The sequence below is a fragment of the Passer domesticus genome, chromosome 5 (genome assembly GCF_036417665.1).
Source record: "Passer domesticus isolate bPasDom1 chromosome 5, bPasDom1.hap1, whole genome shotgun sequence".
Lineage (NCBI taxonomy): Eukaryota > Metazoa > Chordata > Aves > Passeriformes > Passeridae > Passer > Passer domesticus.
The window spans coordinates 27,540,361-27,568,215 of NC_087478.1; the positions used below are offsets into that span (position 1 = coordinate 27,540,361).

General features: G+C 38.9%; 2 protein-coding genes and 1 long non-coding RNA gene across 3 annotated transcripts in view; 1 reads left to right on the forward strand and 2 right to left on the reverse strand.

Annotated features, from left to right (window-relative positions):
• Positions 1 to 6,989, reverse strand: part of GXYLT1 (glucoside xylosyltransferase 1) — a 29,924-nt gene extending 22,935 nt beyond the window's left edge. The window contains exon 1 of the mRNA XM_064422460.1: positions 6,718 to 6,989. Coding sequence (XP_064278530.1) covers positions 6,718 to 6,914 — 197 coding nt within the window. The 5' untranslated portion in view covers positions 6,915 to 6,989. The remainder of the gene's footprint in view (positions 1 to 6,717) is intronic.
• A 111-nt stretch (positions 6,990 to 7,100) lies between these two features.
• Positions 7,101 to 14,340, forward strand: LOC135301913 (uncharacterized). The gene is made up of 3 exons (XR_010363651.1): positions 7,101 to 8,156; positions 11,325 to 12,011; positions 13,831 to 14,340. It is a non-coding gene; the product is annotated as an uncharacterized LOC135301913 (long non-coding RNA).
• Positions 14,341 to 15,562: 1,222 nt separating this feature from the next.
• YAF2 (YY1 associated factor 2) overlaps positions 15,563 to 27,855 on the reverse strand; it is a 31,532-nt gene continuing 19,239 nt past the window's right edge. Inside the window, exons 3-4 of the mRNA XM_064422461.1 lie at positions 27,087 to 27,239; positions 15,563 to 24,618 (exon numbers count right to left, since the gene is read on the reverse strand). Coding sequence (XP_064278531.1) covers positions 24,381 to 24,618; positions 27,087 to 27,239 — 391 coding nt within the window. The 3' untranslated portion in view covers positions 15,563 to 24,380. The remainder of the gene's footprint in view (positions 24,619 to 27,086; positions 27,240 to 27,855) is intronic.

Consider the following 27,855-nt stretch of genomic DNA (forward strand, 5'->3'; position numbering starts at 1 on the left):
AGACTTGTGAAGGCCAATGTTTTGCAAATACCAGACAATAATAGCTTCATGTAGCATCAAAAAATGTCAAGATTAGCAATTTTTGCTTTTTGTAACACTTGAGAAAAACGACCTGATAAACAGTGTTTCAAAAAGCCTCAGTTAAGTGCTGTGGGGGATGGTGCAGTTCTTCGCTAGATCACAGGAAATCCTTGTATTCTGTAGGTAAATGTGTTTGCAAGAAATTGCAAGTAATTTTATTTCATGACTTAAGAATGCTCTCCACAAATAAATACCCAGGTAAAAAAAAATGAAAATATAGATTGCAACTCTATTTCATGGATATCTGCACTACTCTTTACTGAAGTAGAAAACCATGAGTTCCCTTTGCCAGATTCTTTCTTGCATTACTCTTCGTGGCTTTTCAAGTTTTATAAAAACTCCAAGGCACATAAGGTCTTGCACTTATCCGAAGAACAATCTTTAGGATCTCTACTACCAGGTTTTTGAAGTAACTGTTTCTTATTACTTTTAAGATAAATTAATAGAAAATCTCTCCAAAAGAGTTTTGTGGTTTGGAAGACTATTATGCTATTATTACAGGAGATTCCTCTTCCATTGTCAACAAGAATTTTCTTAGCTGTGTTGAGTATTACCCTACCCAAACTACCAAGGCAAGAGGCAAATCTGAAGTAATGGCTGCGTCACTTCTCTGACACATCAGGCCTTTCAAACATTCCATTTAGCACAAGATTATCAGCCTTGGGTTTGATTCATAAACTGCATATTTAAAACAAAAGTGTTACTAGGATACCTATGTATGCAATTTACCTAATGTTAGCTCAAGACATTCCTGTCAACAACCATCTCCCTCAGTTGACCACATGCTACCATATTCCCCAAAGTTTTTTCATATAAAGGATTAAGATACTGGAATAATTGGACAACATTTTCTTCTTGTCATTCACATTAAGATCATTTAAAATGCCACTCATTAAGGTATTTTCTTACTCAAAATGAAATTTGATGAAAGCTTGGACTACAAGCAATTGCTTTATACAGCTAGGGAGATGCATATACCTGTTCACAAACAGGTACAGTCATTGTTACCTCAGAGAGGTTACTAGTCAGACAGGAATGGTCACCTTCAGTACTAGGGAGGGATATTTTGCTCACATCTATTATTGTTATGTGATTAAAGGCCAGTCTCCACAAATAGAAAGCAGAAAATTATGCAAGGTGAAACAAACTAAACAAGGCACACAGAGTATCCAAACACAGCCCCAATTCACAAGGGAAGAGAGCCCATGAACCAGGCAGATGATCCATCCACCAGCCTAGGTAACAGGAGAGACTCTCCAGGCCAGTTTACCAGCTGCCTAATGGGGTTACTGGTTACTGCCTGAAAGGGCGGAGGACTCACTGTGGGATCAAAGGTGGGCTGGGGAGGAAGGAGAATGCAAAAAACAGATGATGAGAGGTTCCAGTCACATGTGAATACTTCCATTTTCCTGGGTGTGGGAATGGCTCCATTCCATCTGCACATGCAGAGGTCAGAGTGGCTGCAAGTGAGGAGATGGCCACAGATGCCAGGGGCCCGTGAGCCTGCAGCGCCAGGGACTGGAGACACGCGCGTGCACACTGCGTGGGTGGGTGCACGCTGGTGCACGGAGCCACCACAACCAGACAGCCTGCAAGCACTGCAAGAGGCTGGGGAGCCAGCCAGACAGGCCCTAAGACTGGGCCAGACTGCAGAAAACAGCGAGTCTGAGCTACTGAAAGAACCTCTCTCACATAGCCACAAGAGATTAGGTCTGAGGGATGGCAACTGGAAGCACCAGAAAGTCTGAGCTGGCCACCTGGCGTTTGAGAGTGGCTAATGTGGTCAGGACCAGCTATCCAGAAGACTCTCTTTCCTGAGGCAAACCTGTGGGCAGCTGCCACAAGGCTAAGGCCAGTAACTGGAAAGGTCCAGCACATTCACCTGTACACATGTCTGCACATCCAAGAGGGTGTGAGTACCAGAAACTGAATTGGGTCTGTGAGCCTCAAGGATTCACACACTCAGGTCAGCAACAGAGGAGGCCAGAGTGGAGCCTGTTCCTGGATGGACCAAGTGTCTAAGGCCAGTTACTGGAGGAATCCACCTTACATACATTGATGTATTTTTCATTAAAACCTTTCACCCTGATCAGTCAGAGAAGGGAACAGAATCAGGACATTTGTTTGTGGTAGTGCAAACACTGTTTCCTGTGTGCTGATCTCTGTGGCCAGCCATGTGTGCATGCACTAGGAGCCCATGATCCCACTGGAATAAATGCTCCACTTTGCTACTGCCTGGACACCCAGGAACATGGAAATGCAGCAGCACTGCTTCCATCACACTACTGGGCTGGACAATTCCTAACACATACCACTGTCAAAAACATAAAAAAGAAGAAATAAGAAGTTTCAAAACTCACTGATGTCACAGAGAAGCATTCTCAGTGATCTGGTTGCCAATTCAAAGCACCTCTTGCTTAAGCAACCAGACATTTCTTAACTACCTCTATCAGTTAATCTAGCTTCAACACCCCTGGGTAGCAGAAATTTTAGTATTGCAGACATAGAAAAAATGTCTATATTGTGACCTGAAATCTTTTCAGAATGAAAGGACAATTTTAAATTAGTTTGCGAAATACACAGCAGAGCATAAGTTGCAGTCATGAAGACTGAGGCCCTGTGCTCAGGCAAGCCACGTTTTAACCATAAGAAATCCCTCAACAATCAGTTGTAACCTCCTTTTGTTAATGGAAATCATCGTTGTCAGAAATACTTTTCAATCCATGTGGCATATTTGTACTACTGTAACTCCACAGCAAACTTAGCAGAACGTCCAAATGGTGAGGGGTGAAGCCCTGATGGCTACATTCCTGTCAAAACTCCTTTCATTAACAACCTAAGTTTTATCAACTGCATGAACCAACCAACAGACAGACTCATGTCTCTCCTACAGCATAGCCCACAAGTGCAGCAAAACAGGAAGGATGCATTTCCTTCCTGGTCATAACCACACAGGAGTAAAAAACTGGGATGATAAATGCTTAATTCAACTCCAAAATGCACTCACTCCTAATTCTCCTCAACAGCTTTTCTGAACGTTTGCAGCAATACCACAGATTTGTTATGACATATTTAGTCATAGAAGCAATGGCTTTATTAGATAGGAGATAGTCGATGCAATGCTAGATGTCTGATACCTCAACTTTTTAATGGGAAAAATCTTGATAACGTTTCATTGCTTCACAACATTCCTATGCAAAATAATATTTGCTGGTCAAACGTTTGTCAAATTCAGCAGAGTTTTTAAATGAAGTTTCAACTTCATATCAATACATGTTTCATCCTTTTAAGTTTACCTCATATTTTGAAGTTCTTTGACAGGTTCTGGACCAATTTCTTCAAATAAAAATAGCTGAGAAACAAACTGGTGAAACTGCTGGTTAAGCTCTGATATCAATGAAACCAGCTGTGTACAGGCCAAGGGAAGAACCAGCTACCTGTTATAACCCCACTCTCCTCTGCTAAGCCTGTGGATATACTTTCTACCCTCTTCCAGGCACTACAATTCACTTAACTCTCCCTCTGCCAGAACAGTTAGAGAGCAAGAGACTGACACAATCAAACATCAGTGCCACACATAGCAGAACGGTATGGCTGGCAGCACAAAAATGCTAAACTACAGTGTAAGGGAAACATGTTCCATTTTAATAGGGTCAAATTCACTGACCTCACTAAATTCACAGAACTGACAACAGACTGATTCCTGCTGTATATCTCAAAATTGCTATTAGAATAGCACTTTTTTGGATCTGAACAGAAAAATTTGTATTATCTGCCTAACTGAAGTGGCAATATTGACAAAATATTGTCTTTGAGGGAGTCAACAGCTACTCCCAGTTTAGTATCATTTGCAAACTTGCTTAGTACCCCTTCCAGTCCTGCATCCCAGGCATTTATGAAAATGTTTAGCTATTAACTTCTTAAAGTGTTCTTAAGCTGTTTATATCAAGTCTCAAGATACAAGCCAGTCCTCTGCTCCTCAGGCTAGAGTAGTGTTTGAAACAAACTCCTTACCAAATTGATTACTCAATTAATTCCAGTGAATTATTATGTTTATTGGAGGACCCTGCTTCAATCTGTTTCCAGTTGTTTCTAGTTTCAATATCGTACTTCCTTTTAAGTTATTTTCTTCTTAAACATGTTGCCACCATTGCTAAATTCTTCCAGGTGCACTATTCCAAAGCCTTATTCAATGCTTGAAATTTTCATGTTTGCATGTTTCCAAAAACTAACAGAAAATTCAATGTCTCCCTCCCCTATCCCAGAGCATGATCAAGCTCCTTCTACCCTTGAGGAATATACCAAACTAGACTATTCGGGCAAAGAAAACACTTATTGGCTACAGAAAAACACTGCCTGTTGATGGTAGTCAGATTTGCTTTGCTGAACTGTATTTTAAGCTATCACTGAACACAGCTGAAGCAACCCATTTATGAAAGTTACTATTAATACATACAAAATGTTAAACTTCAAGGATTAGAAGGTGATCTAAATGCAACTTTCTCTGTAAGGTTATGCACCCTGCAGGATACTACATGATCACCAGACAGTCAGAAGTGGGCATAAAACAGGTATGTGGCCATAGTGGTCAGCCGCTACTGGAGAAGCAGCTGACACATAAAATCTGAAAAACACCAATACATTCAGCAAGATGTGTGTGTTCAATTACGATAGTGAAAGGATGCAGTTTAACACTCAAGAATAATTTACAAATGCATCTAAAGGAAAATTCAGTGGGACATTTCTTAACTGCCACAGGATAGAGCTTTCCCTTAAACAAAAGCCTTTTTTTCTAAGAGTCTGACTCACAAGTAAGTTTTGAACATGCACTTTTTGCACAAACAGCATGTTTCCAGAACTTACAAGAGGGATGTTTATCCTTAGCCTTCAGCCTGACAGCAGTTTATAGGTAAAGAACTCCCACACAGGTGACAACACACACTGGTTTTGCAAGGAGATATACCCCCAAACACCTGTATACAGTGGAATGCTTTGTGGCACTTGAGACCTTTAGAAAAGAACTTTGTCAGTCAGTAAAACTTTTCTATTTGACAACACAGGGCAGATTTATATCTTATCTAACTGCAGCAAGAAGCTTCTTGCACCTTGCTGAAGCTCTTCTCCACTTGTATATTTAATTTTAAAACTACAATTTTAGTACAAATACTAGAACAGTATAGCTTTTAAAATAAACTTGGTTCTTCTTTTGCTCACTAGCAGTATGATGCAGCTTAAAGTCATTTCAGTGTTCAATAGTATAAATCATTTATTTACATTATTATCTTCTACCCAGAAAAAGTTTGCTTCATTTAAACTGCATGTTTTCTTTAGTAAAACAAATATGATACATATGGTTTTGTCCATATTTTTATTTGGAACTAGTAGATTTCAACTACTCACAAGAAGTTCTTCATCACAAACTAGAAGTGAGGCACAATTATCCTTACATTTTTTTTCACGTTAAAATCTGTATTAACTTGAACTAACGCAAAAACACGGGGGAAAAAAAAAATTCTTTTAAGTAGTTACACCAGTCGAAAGCTGGGTTTCACATTTCAGCTGACTCCACCCCTAGTAACTCAGAATGCTGTTTCATGGTATTCCAAGATTATTAAGTCAGAGTTTGTCATCCTGCCATCCTCCATAAGCCCTTTACAACAGCATCGACAGTTTCCTAATTACAGGATGAGGCAATACATGATGAGCGCTGAGTTGGCCAAAAACGTGGTCGTTTTCAATCAGGTCACCACATCAGATCAGCTCACTCGTATGCTGAGAGGAGCACAAGCAGGGCAAGGACCGGGGGGCGCCAGAGCTCGTACAGCACTGGGAAGCAGCGACCACAGCCAAACCAATAAACTCACTTTGCTTTAAACCGCTGTGGGATCTGAGCAGAGGTAGGGCTTGACTGGCCCAGACAGTCTGGTCCTAATCTTTCCTCCATTTTCAGTAACAGATTTCTGATCACTCCTCTTTTCCTGGCTTTAGAGTTCCTAAACAGGAACAGGAGAACAGGATTATGAAACTACAGTCTAAAGGCAAACTAGTAATTTCCATTCCATAATCTCAACCACCACTTGGCCACACTAAAATTTCTGCTGACAGAGGGCAACAGAACTTTGCGGAGCATGAGATGCTCGGATATGCACCCCTTTAATTACAGAACTGAACTCACTGGTCTGTGTCCCATAGCAAACACTTTTGCTTCACTGAAGTTATATTTGATAATCTTAAAGTTACTAAGTTTCAGACGTGAAGGAGCACCGTGAAATTTTATCCTTTTGGAAGAAAGAAACGCAACCTTCGTCGCTTCACTGGCCCTGTCCCACCAAGCAGCAGCCAGGGACGGGCTCAGCGCCGCGGGGGCGGCCTGGGCCGCCGGCAACGCCACTCCTGAAAGTTTTCCTCGCTTGTTTAAGGCTTCCTCAACCGCCGTTCTCCGGTACCCGGCCCGCGGGAGGCCGGGAGGGAGCGCACAGAGACACCACGGTCCCGAAAGCGCCGCCAGGCCTCGGCGCCGCTCCGCCCGGCCGGCACGGAGAGCGGCGCGCTCCCGCGCCTGCCGGCCCTCCCCGCAGGAATGCGCCGGGAACCGCCGCCCGCGCCCGGCCCCGGCCCCGGCCCCGCGCCGCGTACCTGCCGGCCTCCGCCTCGCCTCGGCCCGCGCTCCCTGCCGGCCGCCGGGCGCCGGGCGTGGCGGGGTCTCGGGCCTGCCTCTCGCGGCCGCTGCCAGGCTCCTGCTCCAGGGACAGGGCCAGCTGGCTGAGGCCGTAGAGCAGCGAGCAGACGGCGCAGCCCAGGCAGAGCAGCGCCACCCGCGCCAAGCGCCGCATCCTCCCGCCCGGCGCCGGCACAGCCGGGCGGGCCCGCGGCTCCAGCGGCAGCACGGCGGGAGCGGCAGCGGCAGCGGCGCGGTCCCGGCGCGGTCCCGGCGTGCGAGGGGCGGGCCGGGGGCGGGACCGGGGCCGGGGCCGGGGCCGGGCGGGCCGCAGGGCGGGGCCGCAGCGGCGCCCGCTGTTTATTTGCCCCAAAAGTGAAAAAGCCGCACCCCACTATTCCCGCTGCGTCCTTTCCTCCATCGGGGCTCCGTGTTCAGCTCGGTCTGGTCTTCATTCAGGGCTCCCGAGCTTGGTCCCTGGGAGAAGTCGAGGGACGAAATATCCAAAGTAGAGACGGTGGCAGTCCCGGTCTGCTCCGCACCGTGCGGCCTCACCTTGAATCCCGCGTGCAGTTTTGAGAACCTCAATATAAGAAGAATGTAAAGCTGTTATAGGGTCTAACATGTGTGTGTCTTCATTAAGGGCTAAAGCTCCCTCAAAATGCCACCCTTTCCTTCCTCTCAATGTTTCTGTTGCACTAACTTTTCCTGTGTGAAAGCTTCACAGCTGCTTTTGCACAAGGATATTCTGTACGTATAAATATTTAAAGGGAGGGTGCCAAGAAGACAGAGACAAACTGTTCTTGGTGGTGCCAAGCAATAGGACAAGAGGCAATGGGAGAAACTGGGACACAGGAACTTCCACCTGAATATGAGGAAGAACTTCTTCACTGTGCAGGTGACTGAGCACTAGAACAGATTTCCAGAGAGGTTGTGGAGTCTCCCCCACTGGAGATATTCCAGAACCATATGGACACAAGCCTGTGCAATGTGTTCTAGGAGAACCCTCTGGTCCAGGGAGGCTGGACCAGATGACCCCCTGTGGTCCCTTCCAACCTTTACCCATTTTGTGATATGCCCACTCATTCCTTAGGCAGCTGAAGCTACACAGATGTCCTTTCTCCTTGTGCAGACACAGTCTGAGCATGCAAATCACTTTGGACTCCAGGCCCCTTCCCTCTGCTGGCCTTGGCACACGGGTGATGGCGTGGCACCCTGGCCAGAGGAACAGATGGCTGCTGCTGGGCAAGGGAGATGCTGGGCCAGAGAACCTTGGAGAACTGAGCCTGAAGGATTTGTTTGCAGTCACTAGCAAAGATAGGGGTGTTTTAGCTCACCAAGTCATGGTTCTGGACAACAAAATGTAGGTCTGGGGAAGTGGCAGAAGAAATAATAGCTCTACATCTTGCTAGATGGGGTATTGGTTGGGTTTCAGCTGAATCCAGCACAGTTGTGCATCCTCTCCCTCTAGCCCAGACCACGGAGCAAAGGCCCGTTTAACTAACCTATACTATTGTCAATGTAAGTATTTTAAAGTCATTATTCAGTGCTGCTCCCTCAGCTTCTGGCATGGTTTAAAAAAATACAAGTTTGGAATAATTCTGCTTACTTCTTTGTAGTTATAGTGCATTTGGCTCACATTTTTTCTATGGACTAGAAACATCCTTTTTTAAAACAAGTGATAATATCCTCATTCAGGACCCTGCATTTTAAGACAATGCTGACATGATTTCCCCTAAACCATAAAAAACAATAGTTCTGTTATAGCTTTTGTGGTCTAAGGATGTATGTTATATGTGACTGCCCATAAAACCTGAGCCATAGCTTACTGCTGGTCTTGGCTGTGCTTGAAAGAAGGAGAAAGCAGGATGATTCTGGTAGCTGGAAGAGAAGTAATGCCAAAATTGTTCATCACCACTTCCTCAAGATAAAAAAGAAATGAGGAGAAAAGGTGGCCCTCAGAAAATATGGGCTACTGAATTCTGTTTGCAGTGGAGATACTGGGATGATTATTAAAAGATACAAGCAGGGAAATTGAGGCTGAGAAAAAACCCCAAAACATAGAATTCAAGAGAAATAAGGAACTAGAGAGGATGAAGAGAAATCAGGGCCAGAGATGGCAGGGTGGTGATGATGTCATAGATGAAATGGCAGAGGATTTGTAAAAAAGAATTCTGGAAGGAGGTTACTGTCTTGCATTGCAGGAAGAATTAGCTCTGAAAGCACCACTCAAGGTCTTAGCTGGGCTTTCTGCCCCTCTGTTCTGTGTTTCTTAGTGCTTTCTGCCACAGCCTGCCATTCAGCTTCCCTGATTTTGTGTTTGTGCTCAAAATCGGGTTCATTGCTCTCACTGCACCTGCTGAGCTGTGTCATGAATTCTTGCACTCTCACTTCACAGCCCTTTACACACACTGTCAAGTCCATATGGCAGGGCATGAGTAACACAGACATGAGAATCAGAGTAGAGATATAATGGAGTATTTGCTGACAGCAAGCTTAAAAGCAGAGACCACTTATTCCCTGCTGAGGTGTGACACTTGTCTTTTATATGGAAGAGTTCCAGCCAGGGAAAATGAGGTCTGAAGGGTGTTACAGTGGCACCAAGAATAAATGTGGCAGATGGGTAGTAATCATGGTCTCATGCTTCAGAAGAAGAAATTATAATTTTTAGAGGAGAAAATAAATAAGGAGTGCTACAGAGAGGTGACAGAGGGAGGATTTTTTTTATTATTATTATCAACCATGTCATTACCCAAGTATGAATTTAAGGATTTCTCTTCATTCAGTGCTGTTCAATAATATGTGAATAATTAATGAATGAGAATATATCTGCAGTGTTCTAAGAATATAACTAAGGCAAGGTCAGAGAGAAAGCATCTTTCTAAGCCCTCTCTTGCTACTGGGGATAAAAAAACAGCTAAACTTACATACACACAAGGCTTTTTTTCAAACTGCAAAATCTGTCCATTTAATCTAAGTATCAGTTGGTCTGATAAAAGATAAAATGCTTCTTACTACAAACTTGGCCTTGTGAATAAGGAAAATAAGCAAAAGTTATTGAAATGCCATACCTAAACTTTATCACTGAGGAAAAAACCATTATCAGATGGTATATAATTACCCAATTAATTTTATAAATTCTTTAAATATTTATAATTATATATCTTTATTACTCACCATGAATAGTTTATGAACAATATGTAACATTTTATGCTACAAGGTCTGCTAGTCTTTAATTAACTTAAAACATGAAGAGTTACAATCAGATGCAAGATTATCTCCTTTTATTAATGAATCAAAATCTTTAATACTTTTCTTGACTAGAATTTAGTTATTTAGCCATGTATCTCTTGTATCTTTAGTATTCAGTTATATTTACTACTTCCAGAAAACAGCTCAAATCCAGAAAAAAAATTATGCTAATAAACTACAGGTGACAATTTTTTTTAAAGAATCAGCATCTGATATTTCTGCAAGTGGGTTCATAAGGGTCATAAGAGCAGTCACTGTGAGCCAGAAAAGGAAACCAACATTCTAACAACTCATTAGATAAAGAGATAAATCAGATCAACATACCTTTAAAAAAAAGTCCTAATCAGTTGCATTTGCATCATTCCCCCTGCTTTTGTTCTTTCACAAAATTAAACCATTATTTAAGTTGGTAAAGCAATAAGATTTTGCGCTGATAGATTTGTGTCAACACTGCCCTGTATGCAGACCAGTTAAGGGTTTTTCAAAGGCAAAGACACTTCCTTTGATGTTCACGTGCCCTTTCATACAAGCTGCGGTGTCAGCACTTGGCTATGATAGATTGCAACGATGGGTAAGCAGGAAGAAGCTGCCTTGCTGCCATGTGTTGTACATATGGTATCATCAGACTTCTTGGGGCAATGACCCTGTTCTCTTGCTGCCAGAAATCACTTTTTTCCCTGCCTATTAACTTTTAAGAAAAAGACTTAGCTTGGTACAACTGCCTTCCACTCTTATTGCATCTACCCCTTCAAATTTCCTAGTGTATAAAATATTAACAAAAACTCTGAAAAATCAATTTTCATTGATAACCAAAATATTATTACCTTCCCCCTTTCCTTTCCTATTTAGCTCTCACTGTTTAGCATTGTAGTGTGTTCAACCTACTTCAAGCAGGAGCTAAAAATATTTTGCAATTATTGTTGATAATCACAATAGCACCCAAGGACAATAGAAATAGGGAAAACGTCAAGGACAATAGTGCACAAAATTAAGTAAGCTGCCTTGTGAACTGTTTAGGAAGTGGTGTGATACCTTGCACATTTCCTGATTTCTTCTAATTTGAATCAATTATTTCTTTATCAATAGTACACTTCAAAATTTATTTAATAGATCCTCTGTGAATAATTGTAAGTTATTGAACATTAGTCAAAATATTTGTATCATTCCTCTTAAGAAAGTTCAAGTTTTGTGCTCTAAACTAATAAGCATGTGTATATGTAGACTTGCACAGTATTTAGTAGTTAACTACATTTAAAAAGCAGAATGAATACTTTCTAGGAGGACAAAGATAATTTTCTTTTTGTGTTTTTCTTTTCAATGGTTTTGTGTCAAGTGCTCCTTTTTCTGAAAAGATTTCTACACTTGGAGCTCCTGAACATCAGTCCAGAAGGGATTCTCAGTGTTGGACTTTTATATCTTTGCATCATCTGAAACTTTCCAAAGACTGTACCTGGCATGGGTATAACAAAGAGGAGATAGGTGACAGCCAGGATGGCTTTACCAAGGGCAAATTGTGCCTGACAAATTTGGTGACCTTCTGCAGTGGGCTTAGAATGTTGATAGATGAGGGAAGTGCAGAGATGCCATATGCCTGCGCACTTGTGCAAACATTTGAAACATCCCATGTGATATCCTTGTCTCTAAACCAGAGGTTGACAAGAAGCTCAACACGACCCAGCAATGTGTGCTCACAGCCCCAGAAAGCCAAACAGGTCCTGAGCTGCATGAAAGCAGCGTGGGCAGAAGAGCAAGGGAGGGGATTCTGCCCCTCTACTCCACTCTGAAATGAGCCAACCTGTAGTACTGTGTCCAGCTCTGGGGTCCCCAACACAAGAAGGACCTGCTGAGATAGTGCAGAGCTGGGCCGTGAAGATGACCGAGGGCTGGAGGATCTCTCCTGTGAAGACAGACTGAGAGAGCTGGGCTTGTTCAGCTGGGAGAAGGCTCTGGGGAGACCTAACTGCAGCCCCCAGTACCCAAAGGGGCCAAAAGGAGAGCTGGAGAGGGACTTCTTACAAGGGTATGTAATTGGTAAGACAAGGAGAAATGGCCTTAATCTGAAAGAAGGTAGGTTTAGGTTAGATGTAAGAAAAAAACTGCTATGAAGATGTAGAACATCAGAAAAAGTTGCCCAGAGAAGCTTTGGATGCCCCTTCCCTAGAAATTTTCAAAGCCAGGTTGGACGGGGCTTTGAGCAACCTGGTCTAAAGGAAGGTGTCCCTGCCCATGGCAGGGGGGTTGGAATTAAATGATGTTTAAGGTCCCTTCCAACCCAAACCATTCTATGATTTGTGTTTAAAGTACTTTTGCAAAGAGTCAAAGCAAACATTCTTACTTATGCAAATACGTACCATATACAATAAACAGAGAAATAAGGCAGGAAGGGCTGGTGTTTACTTGTTTCTTTATTTATACATATTTAAGTTTAAAAGTCCTTATTGTGTCCTGCTGTTGTTTGCTACAGCATCGGGTGTTTTGAGTCCCGATACTCAGATCAGGGTTTCTGAATTTCTATAAAACATTTTTTTATGTCTAATAGAAAAAATATTTACTAGCAGTAACCATGCGCAACAGTAACTTTACATTATGCCTTTAAAGTTCAATTTTTAAGATTAAATATTGCCAAATAATCTGAAAGTAGTTATCTAAGGTATTTTTTACTTTTTCCATTTCACAGTAACAGTGCAGATTCCATACAGTGAATTTATACTACTTGTACTAAGTATGTTATCCTATTCACTTTTTTTTAAAGATCTTTAAAATGAATGCATTAGCCCAGGAAATATTCAGACCATAAACAAAAAACCCACCTTTTTATTTTTGGGGTGGGGTTTATTTAATATTTGATGTAAACATTTTATGCATTTTATTATTAGTTCCAATCAAAAAAAGGCTGCATATCTAGGAAAGCAAAACTACATCTAGCAAACAGCTAAAATGAAAAAATAAATTAGATGACAACTGCCAGCTGTCCTTATGAGTGGAAACAGAGGTATAGGAGAGTTGTCAGGTCTCAGAGCCATTTAGCAATGCAAGCCAGATGACACACTGGAGCCAGTAGCTCCTGTTTCGAATGGAAAAGACAACAGATGGTCATTCAGTAAGGAGGTGTTTTGGAAAGTGGTCAGTCAGTCAAACCAGGTAAAGTGTTGACTGACTTTGCCAATTTATTTACCTTTATATTTTGTTCATCTGTACCCTGATTTTACTTCCCCTTCAAGGAGAATTTTACATGTAAACCAGTGTAGAGACAATGTCAGAGATAGAGAAAGAAAATGCTACTGTGTTTGTCTCTCTACATCTTTTTCTCTAAGGGTTGCTCAATTTTCATAAATAAGAATTCAAAACCATGACTGCTTCAAAAGCAGTCAAATGTGGTAGTTGTTAAAAGCACTTAGTACTTGAATCACCAGGAAGAGATAAGACACTAATATTGACCTTTTTACTGACTGCTTCTTTTAACACTGAATAGAACAGCCAAATCACAGACAAGTGGCTAAGGCACCCAGCACCCTCAGAGCTGGTGGCCATGCCCGAAGCTCACACGAGCGTGTGCTGTGAGCAGCCAGCCTGCCCTGGGCGTGCCCTGCAGTCTGCAGCCATCACACTGCCTTATCTGCGGTGTCAACTGGATTGCTCTCAGACCCTTCCACTGCACGAGTGGCAGCAGAGCCAGTGAGGAGTTGGGATATTGTGTAGAGCTGAACTTTGAGCCTGAAACACCCAAAATAATTTAAAGTTCTGCTAACTCAGGACTGTATGTATGCATAACTCAGCCTTCCTTTACCCATCTTTTATCTGTAGCTTTACACATTTAATTTTTACTTTTTTTTTTTCAGGACAAGAAAGGGTAAAGTGAAATTGGACACTGTCCTAAACTATCTCCAGGCACCAGGCCCATATCTGCAGGGGAATGCTGTGATCTCCCATGGCTGCCAAAACATTTGTGTGGAATTTAAGAAATTTGTTTTGATCTTCAGACCCATAATTGTGTAGCAGTCTTGCCGAACAGTCAATAGCAGAAAGAAATGAATAAAAGGGTGATAGAAGGGCTTAACAACTTATTCTCCGCTTTTGAATCCCTCCTGTTCTTGCAAAATAGATGAGTAAGTAAGACTAAATTAGACCCCTTTAATTAGTCACAATAGCCCCATTCTGGTATCTGATGCCAATTTAGTCAGTATTTCTGCTGGTACCAAATTTGGTAGTTACGTCAACAGCTTCCCAACACTTGCTGCCTGCACTTGGGGATCTATGCCCAATAATGACAGGGTGGCATTTAAAGCATTCTGCACCCAAGGAGGTCCCAGCCTTACATGCTGCTTCCTTGGAGTGGGGATGAGCTCCTATACTCATGGCCAACACTTCAATTACCTGCTATACAAATGGGAAACTCCAACGGTCTTTACAAGAGAATCAGCTTCTTTCAAGAATGCCTTGTAGGACCTTTGCCTCAAGCTGCAAGGCAACAATTCAGAGAACTGAACATGAAAACTGTAGAATTGAAGACAAATTGAAAGAACCCACACAGACCACTGTTTTATAACCTGCTTCAGTAGCAAAGCAGTTTTTACATACAATGAGATGAAGCCTTAGACAAAGCCTCCTTTCTCAAGTTTCTTACCTCATTGGTTACTTTAATTTGCAAGCATGGATGCTTTCATAGCTCCTTCCTTCAGAAGCAGTACTTCCAGGAATATCTCAACTTCCATCATAACCAAAAGCGGTAATGAATCATCTCTGCTAATAAATTAGCAGAGGCTTCTTGGCATTTTGACATCAAATTCCCAAAGTCTGCTGTTTATCCCCAAACAAGTCTGCTGTTTATCCTGTTTGTGCCCACTTGTACTTCTTGCACTTTCTTCTAGACACTACAAATAATCTATTCAGAGAGGCGTTCTGAACTTAATAATTTTATTTACCATTTTATCATAACACACCCCAAGCATCCCAATGCCAGTCAAGGTTGTAGTCCACTTACATTAATTTTCACCAAAAATACTTCCTTGTCAGATTATTCACAGGCAAGAAGTATTTATTCCTGGGAAAGGCATTTCAATGTTTGTCACTATTCTAGGCATCAAAAACATTTATTTATGCTCCTCTGAAACCAACAATATGTCATCAATGTGAAATAACTATAGGGATGTAAATCTTTAAACAATTCCATTATCATTAATTGTGTACCATTTATTACAGTAAAAAAAAAATAGTCTTTGCACTGTGATACCTTCTGTTTCTTTCTTTCCAGACACCTCCCCTCAGCTTTCCTGCCGAGCTTTCAGAATTTTATATTGTTTCATATAGTCTTTGAACTGAGGTCAGGAAGAGGTCAGTTGGAGGCAGTATCCCAATGGGTTAATGTATGGTCATCTTTAAAGGAGTGCTATGATAGAACTGAACATAGTTTATCAGACAGAAAATTTGTAGCATCACCTGATGCAAATTGTACTTTCTGAGTGTTACACAGAGACCTTTTAAGTAGATAATCTACTATGTTTTTCTTAGAGTACCCTTAGATTTTTTTTAATTAAATTTGTGCACATTAAAAAACTACAACCACACAAAATCTTTCATTCACAGAGATGTTTATTTTTGTCTTCAATGTTTGTAGGGAATACGATTTCACTACAAAAGTGTCTCAGAGAAACTCCATTCAAAGTCTAGGCTTAAGAATGAAGGGAAAATATACTTTCAGCTGTACCAGTCCTGAGCAAAGTTTAAAAAAAATTAAAAAAAATCCACCAGAGATAGGAAGCAGCACCAATTAAACCAGAGGGCCTCTTACTGATATCTGCTCATGCTTTCTTTTCTGCTTGAGAATTGGTAAACACTTAGGTAGGAAAAATTACTTTATTAGAATGTGGACACAAAATTCACAGTCCCAATTTCTCACCAAATACTACCCCTTTTTTTATAGTTAGTGTCCAGGGCCTCAGTTTTACTTTCCATTAAGTAGTCAGGACTGCTAACAGCAAGACTGTTGCCCCCATGGTGTAACATTTTCTCTTACTCAAATTGGTAAATAAATATTTATTTAATATACTCCTTCTAATAAATATTTATTTCCTATCAATATCAAGTTCCTGAAAAGTTACATTGTTCTTAGAAGTATACTATTCGTAGCAGTTATAAAACTTCTGATAACATCAGGTCTCAAAACAATTCAAGTGGCTTACAATCTGTCTCTTCTTGTTTCAGTGAAAGGATTTCAAGCCATTGGTAACACTTGGTACTTAATAGTTGGTTTATCCAGGACATTCAGATTCAATCTGACAAAGTAAATACTTCTAAGAGTCAGAACAGAAAAGGCACTTACTCATTTTGGGGAAGACACCTGGCAGGTAAGATTTTTGTTTTCAAAATAACAAGCCCTTTTTCTAATAATAAAATCCTTAAAAAACTAGTTGGATAAACATAATCCCTATGAACAAAACCAATTTAGGTACCCCTTCTCAAGAAAGGTAATAATACTGTCCTTGACTGAGAAACTGAGAAATGTGAAAGCATCCAGAAATACTCAAGTTTTATTCACTTCTGTGATATTCCAGTAGACCATCACAATTGGCTAGAAGAAAAAAATCTCCTCCAAACAATGGGTGTTTTACAAATTAAAAGCCTCAAAAATTTCTGGACTATTTTTTATCAGGTACTCATATCAGCAATAAAATGTAAGATTCTAATATGTATAACCAGGAACATAACCTTGGTTACAACCAACAACCTGTGACTTCAACCAGAGGAGTAAATATTTTACCAAACTTCCTTGCAATGAATCATTGCCTCAGTGATGCTCTGTGTAAGGCACTTAGTAAATTTTAAGAGCATCTGACAGTACTGTTGGTAGTTTTGATTTGTTTGTGAGGATGCTCTAACAACACTTCAAGGTTAACAGGTTAAGGTGTGGAATAATCACTGAAAACAGCCGTATGAATTACTGGCCACAAAACTCTTCAGAAGCCACATCCATTCTAGTCTAGGTTCATATCACCCTTGCAACATAAAGCCATCCTTTTCTTAGCAGTCCAGGAATTAGACCCTTTAAAATTGTGTAGTAGCTAATTGTATGACAGGAATTAATTTTGTTCCTAACTCTTACATCTAAACTTCCACCCTTTCAATAAATAACTTGTATGCAAGAGTGAAATATTCATGGTATTTACTATTTAATTCACAAAACCTTACATCTTTAGGCCAAATGTCATTCAACCAACAGCCATCAAGAGTTATAAAGCAAGACATACCTCTAAGAAGTGTGTGTTGCCTACTTCCAATACAGTACATAGATAGGAACACTAAACAGACAAAAAAGACAAAGAAGCCATTATATGGCTTTTCTAGGGATTATTCTGAAAATACGTTTTCTTTTTTCTTCCTTCCCCCCTCCTTATTACACTGTTGTTTGTGGGTTTTTTTTTTGTTGGACGGGGGGTTTTTGAACGTGTCTGACATTTTAGAAACAGAAGTTTCCTACTTGGGATTTCCGTAGGAAAGCAGAGAAAGCACTCAGTATCTGTGCATGCTCCTCAGATCTCCTTCTCCAGTGGGAACTAAAAGCATTTTACTTGGCAATATTTGCCTCCATCAGCTGGAAAGAATTTTGCTTATTTTGCCACATTTGGAAGCCTCCCAGCATAGAATGATACCATTTTCAGAAATACAGATAATTGGCATCATAGAATGCCAGGTACCTCAGACAGAATGCTTGAATGGTACATAATCAGTGTAACTAAGTTTGCTCAGCAAGAATCTCTTCAGGTAGTCAATTACATAGAAACAAAGGCAACAGTGACAAAATTGATATTGACCTCTAAGCTCCCACAGGCCATTATTCTGTATGACCATGCTGATCTTAAAGAAACCAAAATATAGTTCAAGAACTGGGAACAGCAGTCAATTTCCCCACTTTAAAAAGCAGGCATAATAAATTATTTCAAACTCACTGCATTCCATTTATACTATAAATATATTTAAGAGAAACAAAAGAAAAGACAGGAGAAGGTATCAGGAATCAGAATGTGTTTCCTTCAGAGGTGGGAGTAATGATAATACATGTAACCTGAAGAGATTTCCCTTGCCTAGATTAATTCTAGGCAATTAACAGCTGAAGACTGTTACAGAAGAGATGATGAGTCAGATGCCAGACTTTCCTGCTCAGAGATCTGTGCCATCAGGAACTGGGCTTGTCACTGAAGCATTTTTATTTATTCTGTGCAAAGAAGAATCAGCTTGAAATAGATTCATGGATGACAGCTGTATATTAGATGCATATAAATGGTAAATTAGATCTCTGTGTTCACAAAGTGAGTATTCAAAAAGTAGAACTGGCCTTACCTCTCTCTTGTCTTAACAGATGCAAAGTAATTGAACAACTCCATCCTTCTTTAGTGACAAATAACTGGGACTAACTGAACCAAACAGAATTTGCAGTTTGTAGAATCTAGTGATCTTGGGAAGAGGGTCATGAGCCACATTTCATGAGCCTGGGTCACATTTATTTCCTTTTTCTGCATCCTTTTGCTTCTTCACACAGAAGAGGCAAATTACATGCCTGTGGTTAGCAAGCTATCAAAAAAATACATTAATAGTCTCCTTTCCTCAGCTATCTTCTCAGTAACTCCACTGTAAATTAGAGCTCCATTGGTCTACAGCTGCATGTCTTAAAAGCTTGAGGAAGCATGTTCACTTTGCTTTGACCAAGATCAGTATTTATACGCAGATATGCTGGTTTTGGCTGGGACAGTTAATTTTCTTCACGGTAGCTGGCATGGGGCTGTTTTACATTTGTGCTGGAAACACTGTTGATAACACAGAGATAGTTCAGCTGTTGCTGAGCAGAGGTTACACAGAGTCAAGGCTTTTTCTGCTTCTTCTATTGTCACACCAGTGAGGAGGCAGGGGGTGCACAAGGAATTGTGAGGGGACAGCTGACCACAACTGACCACAGGGATATCCCAGACCATGTGGTGTTCTGCTCAGCATGTAGGGCTGAGGAAAGAAGAAGGAAGAGAATGTTTGGAGGGATGGTGTTTGTTGTCTGCTCCAGTCACTGTACTTACTTGCCAGCTGGGGTTAAACCATGACAGGAAACAGTGTAACCAAGACTACACTTCTCCAGGTGGCCTAGATCCTGAAAGCATAGTCCTGCTCAAACAGTCCTCCATCTGCCAAGATATGCCATACTTTCTAGAAAATTAAAATTTTAGAACTACTTTTTAGACTACTGTTACTGAACAGTATTTTTGGGGGGTGATTTTCTTTTTCAGCATATGGAACAAAGAGCTATTAGATAAGGTTACAATTTTGTCTTTTACAAAACCCCAAATGGGACAGCAATCTCTTGTAATTATTCTTAATAATAATAATAAAGATCTATAGAATATGCTTTTGCCCTTTATCTTCCATGTTTAGCTTCTTAAAAGTACACCTAAAACTTCCTGTGCACATTAAACTGTTTGCTTTTAAAATCTGCCATTAGCAGACAGAGCAAGTCCTATCTGATGACTTTTATCTGTCTCCCATAATAAAAGGGGCAAGATTAGGATTGAATACATCAGAGTGATTCAGTGGTGGTTTGTTTTTATTAATTTTCACCAACACACTTAAATAGAGGCTGTAATAAGCTCCTGCATTACTAAGACTCTAGGATCTGAAACTAATTTGTTTTTTCACTGAATTTTTTTTCACTGTTTGCATCGAATGGTACAAGTTAGACCTCATTCACAGACATCACAATCTTTTGGCACAATGTCTTAGCAAAGTCATGTAAACATCACTTGCTGTTGGATAATAGTATTTTCCAGCACGCATGCAGATTTCCATTGCTGTTGTACCATTTACTCCACTCTAAACAGGAAGTTACAATAATTTCTATAGAGCATGATTTGTAATTCACTTATGAAGCAATTTTCCAAGTTTAATTAGTGGTTAAATCCTCTTAATTCTTGTTAAAACATGGTTTCTTTAGATGTCAAGCTAATCTAAATATAATTGTGGTCTTAGACAAGTCTTCTAAGTCTCTTTTAACAGTTTCTCCTCTTTTTAAACTTTAACAGCACAAAAAAAAAAAACATCTGAGCTTCCACAGTTTGCCTGTTCTTACTGTACAGTTTTTGCTAGTTTGAAGTTATAACCTTTCAAATGGAGACTGCTCTGACAAATGACAGACTGCTCTGGGGCATAATTTCAGGTTAAGAAAACCTCTGAAAGCTCAAGCTGTGTTTCCAGCACACCCAAATCTTAACATTGAGATAGAAGTAAGCATTTTTAAAATGCCACATTTGACTGACTGGTCCACTTGCCAAAGCCAGCATTAACTTTTTATTTTTTCTATCTTATTCCTGAGTAAGCACAGGCTAAAATTATTACAAGTATAGCACTTGCTGTTGCCTTTGGAGAAATTAAATGTAAATGCCTTTCTATTTCCCTACAGTTTCTGATTTTGAATGAATTATACCCAGACTCCCTAGGAGGAAGAAGAGCCAAATAAAGGCATATCACAGAAAAAAAAAACCCCAAACAGATACAGTTAAAGAACCCTGGATAAAAAGTACACAATAGACAGTTCCATGCCAAATCAATCCTGTTAACAAAGTAAAATCAATCAGCAAAACATAGGAAACTGTCAGGCTTTTGAGACAGGAGAGGAAAGAAGTAAAGAATTTGAGAAGCAAGATGTGAAGTTTAGAAGACCAGCCTAAACACTACAGTGAACCAATTGAACAAATTCTAGAAAGTACTGTCTCACATGGCTACTTGAACATGTGCTATTCATAATATTAAAAAAAAAAATGTAAAGTGCACAAATTATAAAATCAAACTATTTTTGAGATTTTACAATCTATGCCCCAAAACATCAAATATCTAGATAAACACATAATAGGTTAAAACTTCAGTCATATTCTTAATTATTGACTCTTAATATAAAGAATTTTAAATTTTGAAATGTAATTTATTTGTTACTACCTCCTTTGTTGGAATCAAGATTTTATATGGTATAATTCAACCTGCTACTGAGTAGAAGAATTTTTAACTCCAATACGTGGATTTAAATTCATGAAAAAAAAGAGATCAGTCAACTGTATATTTGTTCTTTTTCTTATACCACCTATAATTAATAGCAAAGTTAGGAAGATAAGAGACTGAATTACTGTACACTTTATCAATGAACTATTTATACTTATTTTCCCCCATTTCTCCCCCCTTTTCCTTTCTGAAACCAGACAATCAATCAGCACATAAAGGAACTCATTTACATGGAACACTATCACACTTGTCCTTGTGGGGCCACCATTTCATGAACATCCCAGGATGTATGGCTGTTGAAGACTGATGCATATATAGATTTAACAAATAACAGTTCTTATGCAGAGAGCAATCACAGAGAAAAATAGCTAATCAGAACACATTACAACATTAAATTTTCACTTTTTATAAATGGAGTAAAGATGCTATTAAATATATTTACAGTTAGAAAAAAGGATTTAGGATTACTACAAGTCAAAATTATTTAGAAATTATGAAAGTGAAGTTCATTTAAATTATATTATGAACAGACTCAAATGCAGTATTTTGCTTAGAATTTGTCTACTCTGCTGTCAGTATTGTCATATTCTTTTAATCACCAACAGGCAAAAACTTAACTTTGCTTAATGCTAAAACAAGCATCATTGCAATAAAACTCTGGCAACCTAATTGTTCAGTTAAAACCACCACAGCTTTTAAGATCCTAGCTGACTTCTTTAGCACCTGTAGTAGCAATTGCTCTTCAATGTCTTGTTCCATAATGAACACTGAGACTTTCTGCATTATTTTTGATAACCACATTTGTACCACATTTTTGAGATTATTCTCTAGAGACAGTTGAATCATAGTAAAATCCACTCCATCCCTCCTTTCAAACCAAATAGCTACTTAATTCTGGAGATAGCGTCCTTTTGTTGGCAATGCTGGGTGGTTTATTCACATAAACTTAAATAAAAATATATTTCCCATTTAGTGAAATACTGGTAATAGATTACTATTTTTTTGCAAGGAATTCTGAAATGTGTTAAAATTCATTAAATTTCAAATTCCATAATCACATTTCATAAACATTCATAAACACATTTCATAAAACTTCTTGCAATGATATTTACAACCCTAAACTGCTTACTTTAAACAGTTTCAGCTCTTTTGTAATCCATTACATCAGTATATCCTGCAAATAGTCCCACCTAAAAATAAAATATAAAAAAATAAAGTAGAGAAGCATGTATTTTTTCTTTTAAAAACTAGTGTAAGTTATTCTGAACACTAGCCCGGCCCCAAAAACATTTAAGAACCTTAAAAAGCATGTTTTACAGATACTAAATTTGGCCAGGTAACAGCAATGAACAGACATCCTATTTTCAGTAAGATAAAGCAGAATACATAATAAACAGGTCAGTAGTTATCCATCTGAAACAGCCTATAATTAACATTTGATGTCTAAAAAGTTTAAACAGCAACACCAAGGAATGAGGTATGTATGTTCTCAGATATCACATCAGACTCTCATTTTATGCAACTAACTGTATTTCACAACTAGCATCTTACAAAATAGAACAGTACCATTGTGCCTGTAGAAGTACTGCATTAAAAACAGAAAAATACATTACTACAAGAAACCACCAAACATCACAATTGTCAGGGGCTACAAAAATCCATTATTTTAAGCCGTTAAGAAGACGTATCATATGTGGGTAATAATTTGGGGCTGGATTCACTACCAAGAAGGTCCATCCAACTTCCACATAGGCTTAAAAATATATTTACTTTGAATGAAAAAGAAAAGGCTCACGGGAGTGTAAGTGCCCTACCTCACTAAAAGGAGCTAAATGGACTTTTGTACTGAACCAGATTATATAATTTAAAATCTATACATGAATTGTATGTATGTATCAAAACACTTATTGGTTGTAAACAAAAATGCAAAATCTGTATTCACAAAAATATTTTATTGGTAATTTTACATAATACCAGATGGTATTGTAAATAGTTCTGCTCTTTATCAGTATATTGCTAAGTGCGTAAATGTTGACAGCTTATGCCATAAAGTAGGATACTGAGTCTTTTTCAAATGATTTATGACATAATATATTCTAACAGGCCAATTCAATATTAAAAAATTGATTCAGGAACAAAAAAAAAATAGAATTATTATTTCCTTATTCTTGTGCAACATCTGATATTCCTGTACTGACAGAAGTGACTATGTGACACTAGAAAAATCTGGGGCAAGGAAACAGCACTAAGCAGAAATGAGAACTGCAGATCTGTTCTTTTTAAAGCTTTTCCAAACTTTCATAATTCCAAATAGTTTTTGCCAAATGCATCACCATCTGAGGTTCAGTATTTGTTACACAACACAAAATACCAGTGTACAGCGACAATGCAGTACTTCACCTGAATTGCAAGGTTAACTAATCAATGCTTAGAATGTGTTTTCTATTTTGCTTGTAAACATTGCAATAAGTGTTTTAAGTGTCAAAAAAAATTGGTAAAACCATCAACATAATTCAGTAACAGTAATCTAGTAAAATGTGTCAAACATTGGCAAAAATCCATACAAATGTTTTCTTTAATAACATTTTTCCTATTTAACCACACCAAGTACCAGCAGGTGTTTTTAAGAAGATAATTATTATGAAAATTCTGTTGCAGCAATAATTAAGTTGATCTTTGACTTGCATACATATAACTATGTTTCACAATTCTCAAATAATACATATTTAGGCAGCTTGAACTATGTTATAAAAATTTAAATTCAGTACATGCCAATAGTAGAGCTTCCAAGAGTTGTGTTAGAATTCACTAAACTAAAAGTGAAAATGGACATACTGATAACACTGCATAATGAACATTCAAACCACATTTTCATGGCACCCTTACACATGTAGATTAAAAAGTTGGTCTGAAGATGCTTAAGCATTTGTAGATAGCATTTAAATTACTATAGAATCACAAAATAAGCTGAGTTGGAAGGGACCGACAAGGATCATTGAGTCCAAATTCTGGCCCTGCACAGAACAGCCCCAAGAGTCACACCATGCACCTGTGAGCATTGTCCAAATACTTCTTGAACTCTGTCAGGCTGGTGCTGTGACCACTTCCCTGGGGAGCCTGTTCCAGTCCCCAGACACCCTCTCGGTGAGAAACCTTTTGTGGTATCTAACCTAAACCTCCCCTGACTGAGCTTCATGCTGTTATTGTTTCTATTACTGCACTTTGTTTCTTTCTTTTTATTAAATTGCATTGTGTTCCAGTCAACATATCAATTATGCATGACTAATCTGTCATGAAAATGTGGTGACAGAACTTACGTATTTGCATGTTTTGAAGAGACTAATGAAACTGAAGGAAATAAACTTTAATGAGATTCTCCATTCAGTGACGATGCTTCTCCTCTGGGTGAGGATGACCTGGACATTCCTCTCTCTGTGTTGTCAGAGCTAGAACCACTCTGACTGTGTTGATCTGCAGAGGCAGCACTGGAAGCAGGTGGTGACTTAGTTTTCTCCTTAAAGTCTGTAATAATGACTGTCAGATCTCCAACGGTAACTTCCAAATGCTGAGCACTACTTCGATCCACATTTTTCAACCTTGGCCTAAATAAAGCAAATAATCATATTAAAAGCACACACACCATCTTATTATTTTGTCTCCCTTCTACTTTTTAAGAGTCAGAAGAACAAATGTGTATAGAAGACTTATTTTTGCAACATGTAATAGGTAGGAGAACAAAGTACCAGAAGTATTAAAAGTGGAGTGCTTCCTAGTATGTTTTACATTGAAATAGTTGAATGTAACACATTACCATCTCCTAAAACTATTTAGAAGTTGACATTTTGAATAACATCACTGTGCAGCGTTATGTGAAGGTTTTTAATTTAAAACCCCAATTCTTTCTTTATTGTGACTATGCAAAGTTATAAATTTGATCCAGGGAAACATCCATCTCTGCAGCAGCCTGAAGCAACAATTCTAAGAGAAAATGATGTTCAGGAATGAAGATATTGGTGTCTGTCTTTTGATTCAACAGCACAGACAGTGTTAACTTGCTGCAGGTGTTACCTCATTTCAAAAGCTCACTGGGACCACTAGTATACTATTTGAACTGGACCTGGCATTCACAGTATAACTCTGGTATTCCTGGTATAGGGTCTGTTTTAAATTATGCAGAAATGAATGATACCTAGTGTTGACAGAGTAAGCATCTTCATTCAATCTTTCAATTGTTTGATTTTCAGTACATGCCATACTTATGTTTTGCCATCATATTTTTGCTAGTGGCATGCATAAAATACTTCCAATTTAGTCCTTTCCCATGATCATAATGAAAAACTGATACCAGATAGCTGAATTCATACAAGCAGTTATGAACAGCACAGTTTGTGCATTTAACTCACTCCACAGCTATCACTGGCTCAAGCTGCAATAAAATGACACCACATGTTTGCAGATATGACAACAGCAAAGCTCTAACCTTTACCCTACCATCAACTTTGCTTGAAGTAGAATTGGTTCCCATTCACTTCAGCTGAAACAACTCATGTCTCTTCTCCACTACAACTGAGATAGGCTTTGACATCATGCTCCCCTGAGGCTGAAGCAGCATGACTGAAGCAACTCAGAAAAATCTGGAAATCTGCTGATGCGCATCATGGGAATAGAGTGAAAACTCCAGAATTATCAACTTGTGCAAGTGCTGTGCAAGTGTACCTGGAGCTTCTTAATTATACTGAGAGTGCATGAAGATTTTTGTAGTTGTTTCCAGCAATAATATATACATTTTAAGGCAAAAAGAAAAGGATATCATTTTCTCAAAGAATACTGAAGAAATCTGCCCAAACTTAACTTACTATCATATTAGTGAAACAATTATTAGAAAAAATTAACTGTTTGAAGCATTAAAAAAAAAACAAAAGTCAATTCTTAATGCAAGGTCATACTGGTATTTCAGTTCAAGATTTTATTTTAGTTACTTTTCTAATTTCCTTAATCTTTCCCTATCTCACTTTTTGCATTTTTACTGTATTATTGCAATTTACCCATTAATATTTCAATTTATAATTGGCTTAACTAAAGCTCACTATGCTAACATCAAATGCTTCATAACTGAAGTACTTTGGCTGCATGAGGTAAGCTTACAAATTTGAGTATTTAAAAAAGAAAAAAAGGAAAGGAAATAACACCTCCGTGTCCTTAATCCTAATCATGACTCTCCTAATGACTGCTCTCTACTGACTCAGTCTCTCCCTTGTTCTCATCCTAATGATCCTATTTCAGGCACAACAGAAGCATCTGGTACTTCTCTGCCTAACTAATCCCAAAGGATATTTCTTGGCTGAGCTATTTTGGAGTGCTTCCAAAAAAAAAATCAATAGTTCCACATTTTAGATTATGATGAATTAGGGGTTAAACCTGCTGCTTTTGTTTAGCAGTTTGCACCCTCCTTCCTTACAGTAAGATCAAGGCTTTTACAACTGCTTGTCTGTACTGCAATATTTCATGTTTTCACTTCTCAGAGTCCTTCAGCATCACAGATGTGGCATAGAGTTCTGTCACTAAGTAATTGACATACCTTATCCTGTCAGATTAATTTATGCCTAGTTCAGGCCTTCAAAGCTGAAGGGTTCTACAAGGCTATCAATAACTAAGTTGTTTTCCCTACTCATCTGCAGTCTGGTACTGGTTCTCTCTCCTCCCACTACTATTTTGCATGAAAACTAATCACTCCCATACCCTTTTTTTTCCAGAGATTAATATAATAAATTTGCCTATCAACAGTTTTGTATGGTATGAAAAATACTTCTATAAACCCTTAAAACAATATACTAAATAACCCTTAAAAAGTCTTCCTTTCTCTGTTCAGCTGATCTCCATCTTCTGGCCACAAGTACACACTGCAGGTCTTCGTATTTTATAGACAGCCTAAATGAATAAAACTTCACACCAATACATAACTTAACTGTTTGCCATAGCACTTAGAAAGCAGTAAAATCAAAGAACACTTTCTTATTTTTGTTCATAAATGACATTTTATAAATACTGCAAAAATTTCTAAATTTTTTACCTGGTTTTCTTATGACTGTTCTTTTTGCTTGTTGATTCCTTTTCACTTTTTTCCTTTTCTACTTTGTCTTTTTTCTCTTTCTTTGATTGTGTAGGGGGCACAAATTGCTGAGGAACCTGTTGTGCAACCAGCTGTGAGACAGGTCGAGGTTTCCTGTGTGCACATATACATAGACATGCATAATGCTTAGACTTTTCAAGTCTCAAACTGTCTACGCTTCAGCTACTAACATTAACCATCACTGTAAGAAGAAATATTGTTTAAACGTATCTTGCTGCTAATACTTCATTAAGACAGCATATAAAATTTAAACCCATGATAGGCTTTTGTTTCACTTACTTGCATTATCAACAAATGAGATTCTCTTTTTTTATTTTACAGCATTTAGAGACCATATTTGTAATGAGGCCTCTTCTCGCAGTTGTCATACCCAGACAGAGAGCTCAGTGTGAGCTTCAAAAGACAATTCTTCCAGAAATTACATTACCACCCACTCCCAGCCCCTTCACATGTTGGAATAGTCTGGTTTGAGTCTACTCCAATACAGAAGTAGACAATCCTTATCACAAAAAGGAAAAATCTGACCATTGAGGTATCAGAGCTAAAACTGTTGTTGGCCTTACAGAATAAAATTAAAGCGCTTTCAGCTCAAATTTATTGGAGCAATAAAAAATTCTGTTATGTATAATTTTTATCATGTTGTTCACTGGAAAAAAATACATTGCTGATTAATATGTAGGATATGGCTGTCAGAACACATATACTTTGG